Raw genomic sequence first — 12,558 nt, 5'->3', positions numbered from 1 at the left:
TTCATTCATGTGAGCAAACCAGCGCTGAGAATCCAAATCAATACAGTGAAATGCTGTTGGCTGCCATTGATCATTTACCTGGCCCACTCACAGTCACTCCTACTATTAACTGTTGGCTGTCAGTCTGCCAGAATGACAACATTTGTGTGTCTACATGCCAACGCTGCTGTCTCATTACTGGTCTCGGCTTATTGAGGGAGGTTCAGAAACACCTCTGGACAACATACTCCTAATGGCTCATACACCTACACATACAGTGAAGTGGTGCTAGCTCTTCCTTAGCTGTTTCCATGGAAACTGGTTAGAAAAAAAAGGTGTTTTCTTATGCAATCATCAGTGCTTTAGAATACATTCATTTCCCCAGCCTCTCCCTACCTTGTAACTCGTGTGTGTGTGTGTGTGTGTGTGTGTGTGTGTGTGTGTTTGTGTTTGTGTTTGTGTGCGTGATGGTTTTCTCATGTATTTATGTAACCTGGATTGAGTCCACCATCTTTGATTTACACACATGCATACAAACATATTTTGAACACACTCATCGTTATTTGGCTCAGGACTCAGAAATGTATCACTTTCATGTTGCATTTTATGCATCTGGCGTTAATCTTCAATCATTTGGACTACCTCGGTGCCAGAGAGAGGAAGAGAAGTGGCCTTGGGCTACTCTGTTTTTGGAACTTCTCTCTCTCTCTCTCTCTCTCTCTCTCTCTCTCTCTCCCTCTCCCCCTCTGTCTTTGCTCTCTTTTTATCCTCTTGTTTGCTCTTTATCGTTCCCTTTTTTCTTGTACTCTCTTCCTCTCCCACGCACACATTCAGAAACATCAGAGAGCATCATAACAATTCCTATCAGGTGCCAGTCTGCAGCATGATTTATTCACGCATCCTTGTGAGTTCGACTTCTACAGAGCATTTGCTAACGCCCTGTACAGACAAAGAAATGCAAGGTGCCCTGAAGCCGCCACGAGAGTCACTAGAGGGAGAAAGAGAAACATAATATGTACTGACCTCAAAGAAAAAGTAGTCGTGGAATGAGCACTGGCTCTGCGATCTGGACTTTTCTAAGATGTAACTATTCTCAACTTTTCTGCCTCACGCCCCATGGAAAAAAAACACGGCCTCTTCACAGCGCTTCCCACCAAGAGTTGCATCCTTCCATAAAAAAACATGAAGTTCAGAAGTGTCTCTACTAAGCGACGCATCTCTGTGTGAACACAGCCTAAAGTGTCACAGCAAGAGATACACCTGCTTTCATTCCTATCATCTGTTGAGTGTGTGTGTGTGAATGCCGGTGTGTGCTCTCCTAGTGAGTAGTGTGCCGATTATGCCGAAGCACTACTTCATCTTTATTCATGGCCGTAAATCTCTTCGGGATCACTTAGCAACTTTAAGCATGTGTACATATTCACTGAACACGTTACCACACCTGAACACATTTGCATACTTAGAAAATGCTTATTTTCTATTAAAAGTTTTTCTGAACTCCACCAACACATAAAAATAGTGTTTTACTGAGAGTGTGGAAGATAAGTTCACCGTCCTTTTCTCTGTTCACCTTTTCTTGCTCCTCACCTCTTGACCTGCTCATCTCTCTTCTGATAATTCATGTCACTTTATCTTTCATCTATATTCTGCTCATCTCTCGGCCCTCCCTGTGTCCAGTTCCTGACTAAAGGCTGTGAGACATCAGAGATGACGCTTCGTCGAAACGGCTTGGGGCAACTGGGCTTTCACGTCAACTATGAAGGCATCGTGGCTGAGGTATCTATCTGTACATGCATAAAAAACCTTCTCTGACCTTCTTCTTTAAACTGAATATCTCATTATGTTTTATTAACCTTACTCTACATGTTAATGTGATCATCTGCTCTTGTTTTTGCTTTTTTTTATTAGATTAGTGGTGTTAACTGAATCTTCTAATACTCCGTGCAGGGAGAGAAAGTTCCCTCATTGCTGTCTATTGCTTTGAAGATTGGTATAATTGCAATATATTTTTATATTAGTTTTAAATTTCTAGGTTTTTACATTGCATTTTTATGGTTTGGTACAGTCTTAACAAGCCATTACGGGGGAATATTTGTGCCATTGTTCTCCCTTATTTTAGACAGATGGGATCTGTTTTTATGCATTGTCTTATCTTGGATATGCTGTTGCAAAATGTCTGAATATATGAATATAATATGGCATAAGTGATGGCATAAGTTCTGAGTCATCTCACCACTGCAGCAACTTTCATGCAATCAAACTTCCTCACTAATAGGTGGAGCCGTACGGTTACGCCTGGCAGGCAGGACTGCGGCAGGGAAGTCGATTGGTAGAAATCTGCAAGGTTGCTGTTGCGACACTAACACATGAGCAGATGATTGACCTCCTGCGGACCTCAGTGTCAGTCCGTGTTGTTATCATCCCGCCACATGATGACGCCACTCCACGCAGGTAGACTGGGATGGGAGAGGGGCCATCATTTGTTTTCTAAACTTCTTTTGCTCATCACTTGTTTTTTATATATTAATTCAGTTATTTGGAGATGCAAGTCAGGTTTCTATTCAAATCTATTGCAAACTTTCAAGGAAATCATCAAAAGAAAATGCAAATGAAGGCTGGTTTCCATCTGTTATTGTTTAAAAATGTGCTGGTGGATGGAAACGTGTCTACAGTTAAATGGAAATACTGTCTTTTCATACCTGAAGTTTAGTGCTACATCATACTACTTTAAGACACTAAATTTGATACCAGAGCACTTAAGCAATTAACACAAGCATAAACAGATGAACTGCTTTGTTTTATTTTATCACAGAACATTTAAAAAAGTCACAAATTCCAAATCTCACTTCAGAGCTTTTCATTCCCTGCCAAGAAGAAAGAAAAACTATGTGAACCTTCACTGACACATTCCTGCTTTTCAAACAAAACGTCCTTCCTCCTTCTCTACAGAGGCTGTTCAGAGCTCTATCGGATGCCTGTGTCAGAATACAAAGGCAGCAGCAGCGACAGCGGCTCCTTCGAATACAAGTTCCCCTTCCGCAGCAACAACAACAAGTGGCAGAGGACGTCCAGCAGCCCCCAGCAGTCGCTGACCGCCTCGCCACAGCCTCACACGCCCAACAGGGCCATCAGCCTGGGCAGCTCAGTGGGGAAGACTCTGTCAGCTGAGAGGCTGGAGAGGGGCGCAGTCATCCCACGCAGTGTCAGCAGTGATGGCCGGCCCCTGGACCCAAAGAGGTTAGAGCCCCTTGGCCTTTTAGATATTGTATGTCAGAATATAATATTTATATCAGGAGGAGGGAGGGTGTTCCAAAGAGAGAGAACAAACTTTTGATGATGAAAAGATTTGGAAGGCCTGACGTTTCAGTCTTTAACACTGTGGAAATTAAACAAAAAATCCCTGCAAATTCTCCAAGCTAGTATATCAACAAAGCACACCCAAGGCAGCCATTCTAGCTTATTTTGAAGAAGGAGCTTTTAAGTATTCATGTCATTTTCTTTAACCAGTACGTGTGAGAACTGCAGCCACAAAGCAGCAATCAGTAAAAAATTCCTCTGAAGAAAAAAACCCCTACAATGCTTTGCTATATTTACTTCATCTTCCTTTAGTTCCTGCATTTCCACGTGCCTGCAAATTCTTAAAGTTCCTGTGTATGTGTGCATGTGTGTGTGCGTACACCAGGATGTCTCCGGGCAGTGAGAGCTACAGCCTGGCCTCCTCGCTGGCACTGGGTCGCTCCCCTCACAATCGCAGCTCTCCCAGCAACCTGTCTTGTTCCAGTGACGCCTCCGGAAGCTCTGCTCACTGGAGACAGAAGTCCATGCCCGAGCAGTAAGTAAGAGGAGGGGGGGTGTTTAGAAATGTGTTTGTCAGTGGCCGCAGTTGTTTCAGTGCTAATTATAAGATTCATATCAGAAAAGCATATCACAAGCAACAAATTCCCTCAGTATTGCAATTTAGTTCCTGCTGCCTTAAGGCACTTTCTTCTTTTATTTCTTTTTTATGTAATTATTAAAGATAGACACACATTTTTAATCTAATCTTATCTGTAATGTCTGTATAGTCATAAGCTTGTTTACAGTTCTTGTTTTACATTAAAGAGGCTGTTTTATTCATTTCCACAGTTGTAACAGTGTGTGATGTTAGTGTAGGAGAGTGGGGTGATAGCGTTTGTGTGTCTTTGTATATTAAAACGCTGTTGGCAACGTCTTTTTTTATTCTTCCACCCACTACAGCCTGTGGTCAAATGTATTGTCTTTCCAACTCTATTATTCTGTCATTTCTAGCTCTGCATATTTAACAAGTGGAAACACATTTAGCTGATAAAACAGCTGAATTAAAAATCTCAGCATGTCTCATTTTATGTGCTCATTCACCAGGTTTGCAAGCAGCCGCCACTCTCCGATGTCTTCACAGAGAAGCGAGGTGGTTGGAGACGGCGGGTCCAGTGGAAAGTCCACTCCCAATTGGTCAAGAATGGAGGAAGGGGGCGGGACCGAACGTGGGTCAACAGGTGAGAGTTTGTGGAGTTAACTTAACCCTTTGAACGTTTTAGGGCATTTTTTCCCTCTGCACTGGTGACAGCTGTGGTCGGAAGCATCATGTTTTCCTGTTTCCGTTCTTTCACGTCAAAGCAATAGCTCAGGAATGCCTGGAGGGAATTTTTTCAAGTTTGGCACAAACACCCACTTAGGATGAAGTGATTCCTTTTTGGAGATCAAAGCCCAGTCACTGTAACCTCACAAATTCAATTTTTTGTCCATAACTTTAGAATTCATACCATAATTCTGAAATTACATATATAGTTGGCCAACTTCATATTCAACGTCATAACTCAGGAAAAGATTGGACTTGAGTGTGAAGCATCCACTTTTTCTGAAAAAGGAACAGATCAACTATAGTTTCAGTGCTTGAGACTATGAGGTCGTCCCACCAACTGTACACTGGATGTACTAGAAAGACTTGCAACAAAAGATTCATCTAACAGGTTTCGGGAAATGGATTTGGTTTAAATTTGTAACTTCTTTGCAACAAGGGCCCACAACCGTTGGGAGAAAAAAAACAGGGGCTCCACAAGCTATACCTGTTAAACTACTTACATGTTTACAACCTCTACTTTCAAACTCTGTTGTCCTCTCTGCTCCAGTCTGTCGGCCTACAGCTCAGTTAAAGTTTTTTGTCAAGTGACTGTTGGTCTAAGCTGAATCATTCATGGCTTCCCAGTTGCACTGAAGAGTGCAGAATTTAGTGGGTTTTTTTTGTTTTTGTTTTTACAGGATCTGGTTCATGCATACAGTCTATTTTGGGATTTTTTTTTATATAAGACATGAAGAATAAAGTAATTTTGATGACAGATCCCTATTCTACCCATTTTATTCTTAGAATTGGTCACTTTTTCTTATGAAAGCATTTGTCACACATAATATGTTCAGGGACCATAGAAATTAATTTCTGTTTTTACAGTTTCCAGCTATGAAAAATTATGTATTTTTGGACTTTCTTAAAAAAGAACACATGACTTTAAATCCCCCAGTGGGTATAAGAGAGGAAGCTGCAGTGGCTCAATATTCAGAGTAGATTCTAATGTTTTCAAAGATGTAAATGTTTTTCACCTGTGCTGGTTTTCTAAACATCAGTCTGTAGCTGTATGTGTTTTTATATGTGAGGTCACTTGACTCTTGAAAAGGGAGGGAGAGACAGCACAGGAGAGAAGTCATCCTAAATCCTTTGATATGCTCCAGAAGAGTGTGTGCCTCCTCATCTGCCAGTGACAGTTTTTTGGAGCTGAGATACCGGCTTTGAAAGCATCCACAATCTTCCTCTTCTCCCCCCTCCTCTTCCTCCACCTCTTCTGCGAGCTGTGGATTATATTGGCTTCACAGAGCAACTTTTAATGTCTCTGCAAGCAGACAAAAAGGTCTGAAGATAATGAGACAAACAGAAAAAGGAGAAGACGTGATAATTGAACGAGATCAAACAGTGGTCTCAAATAAAATATAGGGCTTTTTCTCAGTCACTTTTCACTCTTTTATAAGGTTTAATAAAGAAGAAAGAGAAAGGAGCGACATTCCTTTCTTTCCTGTCAACACAGTTGGCCAACCGTCCATTGTGTGTCTTTCCTTCCCTCCAATCTGTTCCTCATTCCCCGCTGCCGTTTATGTTTGCCTCTCATTCATCTTTTTATTCCCTTGCACGTTGGCTTTCATTTTAATTACGAGTATTCTCCCATGTGCTGTTTTCTGGGAGTTTTCTCCTTGTTTTCCAGCTCGGTCACTGAAAGCCACAAAAACGACATGCTCCTCTGCCACTCCTCTGATTTCCAGCAGGATGTTGCTTTGGTTGATTGTTGACCAGCCCTACTTTCAGCCGTGTCTTCAACCTGTTCCCGACCGCCACAATCACAGAGACAAACCCTAGTCTCTCATTTTGTGGTTGTTTATAGCACTTAAGTCTTTATTGGTCAGGGTGGAACAATGCATGCCAGGCCAGCTCAGACTGTGTCAGCCAAGTGTCCAGCCCTGCACAGTCTACTCCGCTCTGTGGTTTCGGGTTCTGTCCTTTCCTCTTTCTTTCATTTTTACCCCCTTGACCCGTTAGTGTTCGGCAATGATGATGTGGCCGAGCTCTGTTCAGAAATAACACGAGTCACGCAGAGGGCAGAATGCTGTCTTTTGCTCTTACTTTTTGCTCTCTCAACTCCTGTCACACGCAAATGGGACAGTACTTTAAAATGTAGCCTATACAGGCTTTTGCAGAGTAATTATTGCATTACGTTTTCCTGTTGCATCTGTTTAACACAGCATTTGCTCCATTTTCTTTTGATATCCCGTGGCAGGTTTATGATTAATTCATTCACTAGGTGGTGAGAGGCAGAAAGTTGCTATATGTCGTGACTTCCTTTTCCATGCACTGCAGCTTTTCACTACCTAAAAAGCCTTACGCACCAGGGCATTTTATTTTGTTTTTATGATTTAGTTTGTGCATCAATATATTTTTCAGTATTGTTGTTATTATTGTGAGTACAAGTACAATTATTACGCAGCTTAAAAGCAACATGTTATAATTTATTTTTTGGAGTGAGTTTTTTTTTTTTTGCCTTCACTGCGAAAAAAGGCATCAAATAATCACGTACATTGAATTGATGTCAAGTCTAAATGTTCACTATAGTGTAGCCAAATGGTTAAGAGGTGCATGTACACTTGATTTTGATTTTAAGACAAAAAGGAGGCTCAACCAAGATGGCACACCAGATCCATTCCTTCTGCTCTTATCTTTCACAATAAAAGCCCTAGATATACATTGTATAACTGTTTCCCAGAGGGAACTCAATTAGTATTTTGCTAAAAGGAGCCTCAATGAATTAGATAATGATGTTGAGTCTAATTCTTTTTTTTTTATGAACAAATGGCTCTCGCAAATCTCTCTGAAACTTTTCCTAAAGTGTTGCAACTGTTACAAATTTAGTTTTTATATTCGCAGGCGAGCTTTGCACATTTTCTGGTTGTTAATTAATTTCTCCCCAGTCTGTGAAAGGCTTTCACAGGGTTTCTATGCCTCCCTGTCTGTCTTTTTATCCCATTCTCATGAACAAGAACTCTCAGAGACACCTTGAGGATTTAAAAAAAAAAGATGTTTTGGTGGTCAAGGGCACTGTGACCTCACAAAATCACATTCTTGGCCATAACTCAAGAATTCATACACTAATTATGACAGAATTTTAAAAAATGTCTAATACAAAAAGTGATGACAGTCAAAAGTCAACTTTACTGTGACATCATAATATCCTATTAAAACACTTTTCTAGACAATTATTCAACACTGTACTAACTTGGTCAGATACTGAATTGGTGATCATAATCTTGAAACTGTTGCCGGGTTAAAGATGTTTGTCAAGCATCCATGTTTTAGGAGCTTTTTTGCAGCAACATCCATATCTGAAGCACAGTGCTGTCATGGCTACATGGCTGAACAGACATGGATGTAAACTGCAAACTGCTGTTGACAGAGACAACCATGAGGTGATAACTCTAGCTTTATTTCAGGACAGGCCACATGAGTGCACACATTAACTCAAGGTGCTTGGAACAAAAAAACAATATATCACACACAAGCATGTCATCACATATGCTTCTTATATATTCACAGGCACTCAAACAAGCAGCGCTGCACACGTGTTACCACTTTTAATTAGCGCAGAGAGCCCGATGGGCCGGATTTCAGAGAAAACTATGCAGAGTAATGAATATTTTAAGTGAGATATGAGGGGTTCACTACATTACTAGATTCACCCCAGCAGATGTTATGATACCTCCCTTAGCTCTGCCTCTCACTGTGCTGTGGTCATTAGCTGCCTACTCTGTATGTCTGCATTGCATAACATGTAGACAATTACACAACAGTTCCATTTATACCCCGAGTTTTGCTCCAGGACACATACACACGTTCCCTCACGCGGAACAGCTTGCCCCGAACAAACAAAGCCAGCAGCGACTGTCTAGGGACAAACTTCTGTTTGATGTGCGTTACTTTTAATGACAAGTGATCTGGGTTTTTCTCCACGAACACGACAGAGGCAGAATGAAAACAATGTCATCATTACGAACCTCCCTCCAGGAAGCACGAGCGCTGTAGTAGCAAAATGCACATAAGTGAGCAGAGATGAGAACGACTTCTCTGTTGAATCATCAACAAGTCATCTGTTTGTACTGCAGGCTCTGTGCATGTGTTTGTCACCAACCCCAGCTGTGTTTATTGGTCTGTTTATTGCAGAGGCCCCAGTCTCCAAATCTGGACAAGGCTACTCTGGAGCCCCCCGCATCCAGAGGCAGGAGCAGGTCATCCACCTGTCCCCGAAGAAGGGCAGCCAGGTCAGGCTTTACACTAGTTTTACACTCTTTATTCGGCTCTATAAAGGCTACTTTTCCCCCAAATTCTATTCTACACTACAGGCCAAAAGTCTGGAAGCAACTTAAATTTTCTGTTCACAATGGCTTTCTTAAAAACCAGTATGGATTCTTTGGGTTTTTGGATGTGTTTACTGTATGATCATACTTTACCTTTATTGAATTGAACCATTTTCCTCAATTTACCTTTAGGGATACATTGATGTTACCAGACCATTGCTGAATAAAAGAAAAGAAAAGAAAAGAAGGGCTTAGTTTTAGGGTTGAGAAGATTTGGAAGAGTCATAACTTCAGTGCAAAAGTAAAAAAAAAAAAAAATCACAGCTTGCATTATTTGCTTTAGCTCTTTGGCTTTTGAGAGTTTGGATACAAAAATCCCAATAAATCTCAACTGTGTTCATATCTCTGACAAACTACCACAGAAATGGCTAAAATTGAGTAAAGAAACAAGAGTACACATTTATTCTTTAAGGAAAGAAGGATACACAAAGCCTAAGCAATAAAAACCTAAAGACCTGATAATTATAGTAAAAATGTGTTCTAATAAGTGACTCTTTATATAATAATCATGTTTATTTTGTTGCAAAGTATAGCAATGAAACTATGATCTTTTTTTGTACAAATTTGATCTTGCTTCCAAACTTTTGGCCTGTAGTGTGTATATATATATATATATATATATATATAAATGATTCGGTGGTTCCCAAATCCCCTGATGTTTTCACTAACACGTAAATCTCTCTCAACTCTCATCCCCCCCCCCACTCTCCTGCTTTTTGTTCGTTCTAGCAGTCGGACGGCCCCTACTCTGGGCACTCCAGCAGCAACACACTATCCAGCACAGCTTCCAGTGGGGGCCACAGCGACAGCGATAAATGGTACGAAATGGGAGCGGGCGGAGGCTCAAGCGGCGACCAGGGCGAGACGGAGCCCAACGGCCTGGGAGGAGGAGGCTACCTCCAGGGGGCGTCGGCCGACAGCGGGATAGACACCAGCTCTTACGGAGCCTCTCACCACACGCACCCCCACTCTCATCACGGCAGCACCACCTCCCTGCTGGCTCCCAGCGGAGGCAGAGAGAGCAGGGAGCGGTCAGTGTCTCCATGGCACAGCCCCACTGAAGGAGGCCGCAGGATGCTGGAGAGGTCGCCCGCTGCTGCAGAGTCCCCGGGGCCTCCAGCAGAAAGGAGTCAGGAGACGGGCCGGACGCCACCGACTCATCTCCTCGTTAGAGACAGCAGCACCTACAGTCTGAGTGAAGCTGGATCACACTCGAGGTCTGTCTGTGTGTTTGTGCATATATAAGTGTTTGTGCAGGTTTCTGCAGGTCCTTAAAGTGACAATGAAACGTGTAAAAATGTGTTTGTTTGTCTGGAGGTGTTCGTAGTGTTGCATTGATATTGATGCCTGCCTGCGAGTGTTTGTTATGATGTCCAGAGAAATTGTATAGTTGTCCTGTTTTTTAATCTTTTAATCTTTTTTAATCTTTTAACCTTTTTCTGTCTGCAAAAGAAATCTACCTTTGGGTACTAATAAAGAAACTTTGAACCTTTTAAAAAGTCTAAAATCCCAAAAAATCTGAATTTTGAAAATGTTGAAAATGTATTGAATTATGACATTGTTATTTTTTATAAAGTTGCATTAACTTGAGAATAGCTTAAATGTGTTTTTTATGATCACACTGTAAGAAAATTGCAAAGCTCAACCAACTAGTGTGATGTGACATGAGGGCAAACGTTCCTCCAAAACAACTTCTTGAAGTAATGAGTTAAGATTGTAACTAGTCGTGCTTCCATCAACTCATTTCTCATGCATTTTGAAGATTTGCATAAGAAGTTGTTGCAAAGAAGTTGCAAATCTCTTCATTTACTGTTTACTGACAGATTAGCCTGCAGCAATACATTACACTGCCATTTTCTGACCAAAGTACATTTATGCAGCTTTGTTTATTCGCTCTAAACCAGTTGATGGAAGCGTCCCTAGTTTGCATTTTCTTTCAAAATTTGCTTTGACTTTTATAGAAACTTTTATGGAAACACGGCTATTGTTAATGTTACTTTAAAATGAGTAAGTGCAAATTTAATGAGGTCTGGCTCGAAAACAGGCCATTTAGTGCCTGTTTGAAGCTTGAAGCTGGTTGAAAATAACTAACCTGCTGCTTCTTGTGCAAGAAAATGCTTAAAGGTATCAGAGTCAAATTTTAAGTTAGAAAAACACAAATCCACCGTAAAAAGAAGAAAACCTTTAGTACACAAGTTTATCTTTTATAGGAGTTGGTACAAAATCATCTGAGTGGTTGTGATAACAAGTGGAGACAAAAGAAGTAAAAAAAAAAAGTGTATTTATTATTTTGACTTTTCTCAAAGCTGGTTTACATTCAGTGTCTCTCACTGAAACTCACTGTTTGTATCCTTACAAAGTAGGCCTAACAAACGTAAAATTTGCCAAGTTCTTTCTCAAAACACTTCTTACTCATCTTAGGAATTGTTTACCCTGAAAGAAACACGATCTAGCCTCACACTGAGGTAGTCAGCATCTGAAGCAGATGGCCCAAACAATCAACGTGCTGTTTTAAATAAATACTTATTATTCTGTCACTGTAACCTTAAAAGGAAAAGCAGTCGACATGGAAACCAAACAGGCTAATTCAGCTGCGAGAACACTTCCATGATCACGAATAAGTCAAATTTCTCCATCCTACAGTTTTATCTACTTCCATTCTTAAATTCAAATCTGACCTCTTCAACCCAGTCATGTGTCATCGCAGAATTTCTCTGACCTCTGCAGCATGTTTCCAATTCTCATTACTCAAGCCAATATTTCTTCGCCCAAGAGGAACACACACTAGAACGCCTCCCTCTCAATAAGACTTTCCTGGAAACCAGCCGCGGGAGCAATTTTAACTCCCTCTTATCTTTCCACATTAGGCCTCAGGAAATGTGGAACACGTGTCCGAACTTTTCATAGCTGAACTGGTGTCCAGAGCTGAGAGAACTCCAGTGTCTCGTTCTTCCTGTTGGAGCGAGTCTTAATTCACCGGTTCAGATAGAGTTACAGTTCACGACCTGGGCATCATCTGTCTGGCATTTAAGCTGCATTTGTATTCTGTCAAAGTGGCGGAGGGGGAATAAGAATGAGATGCGGTTAGTTTGACCGCAGGTAATACCATCTATAACTCAATATTAAAGTCCTCCCAGAAAATCTCTGCATGATTAAAATATTCACTTTTAAGATTTTTATTAATGCTTGAAGCAAAACTAAACTGGGCAAATATGTTTAGATCTTTCTCTTGAAAGAATATAGAATCAAGTGAAGCCATAAAACAAATCTGTTATTGCCTAAAAATGGTTTTCAAAGGATGGATACACTGATATCTTCCATCAGTGCAGAAGCTTTTTCTTATTTGTGGTGCATTGCCTTTAGGGATACAACTTATTATTACTTTTGCATTACTCATCAATCAGTAAAATCTCAGGGCGAAATCTTCAAATGGTATGCTTAATCCAAAATTCATAGAGTATTCAGTTCATTATCATATATGAAAGAAAAGCATCAAGTTTTTTCATTTACGGAGCATGAAAACAGCAAATGTTTGGTTTCAAGAATTGCCAAAATTATTATTTGATTGTCAAAATAGTTGTTAAGTCATTTTCTGTTGATTGACTAATAACGGCT

The 12,558-nt window shown here is 40.8% G+C and overlaps 1 protein-coding gene across 5 annotated transcripts in view; it reads left to right on the top strand.

Annotated features, from left to right (window-relative positions):
- Positions 1-12,558, top strand: part of sipa1l1 (signal-induced proliferation-associated 1 like 1) — an 88,903-nt gene that overhangs the window by 63,371 nt on the left and 12,974 nt on the right. For all 5 annotated transcript variants that reach the window (XM_059355780.1, XM_059355779.1, XM_059355777.1 and 2 more), the window contains 7 exons: positions 1,657-1,755; positions 2,255-2,430; positions 2,929-3,216; positions 3,662-3,811; positions 4,360-4,493; positions 8,750-8,847; positions 9,673-10,160. In XM_059355780.1, the coding sequence (XP_059211763.1) occupies positions 1,657-1,755; positions 2,255-2,430; positions 2,929-3,216; positions 3,662-3,811; positions 4,360-4,493; positions 8,750-8,847; positions 9,673-10,160 (1,433 nt within the window). The remainder of the gene's footprint in view (positions 1-1,656; positions 1,756-2,254; positions 2,431-2,928; positions 3,217-3,661; positions 3,812-4,359; positions 4,494-8,749; positions 8,848-9,672; positions 10,161-12,558) is intronic.

This window comes from Centropristis striata, chromosome 18 (genome assembly GCF_030273125.1).
Source record: "Centropristis striata isolate RG_2023a ecotype Rhode Island chromosome 18, C.striata_1.0, whole genome shotgun sequence".
Taxonomy (NCBI): Eukaryota; Metazoa; Chordata; class Actinopteri; order Perciformes; family Serranidae; genus Centropristis; species Centropristis striata.
The sequence above is the reverse complement of the archived record's forward strand: the minus strand, read 5'-3'. Positions and strand labels throughout refer to the sequence as shown.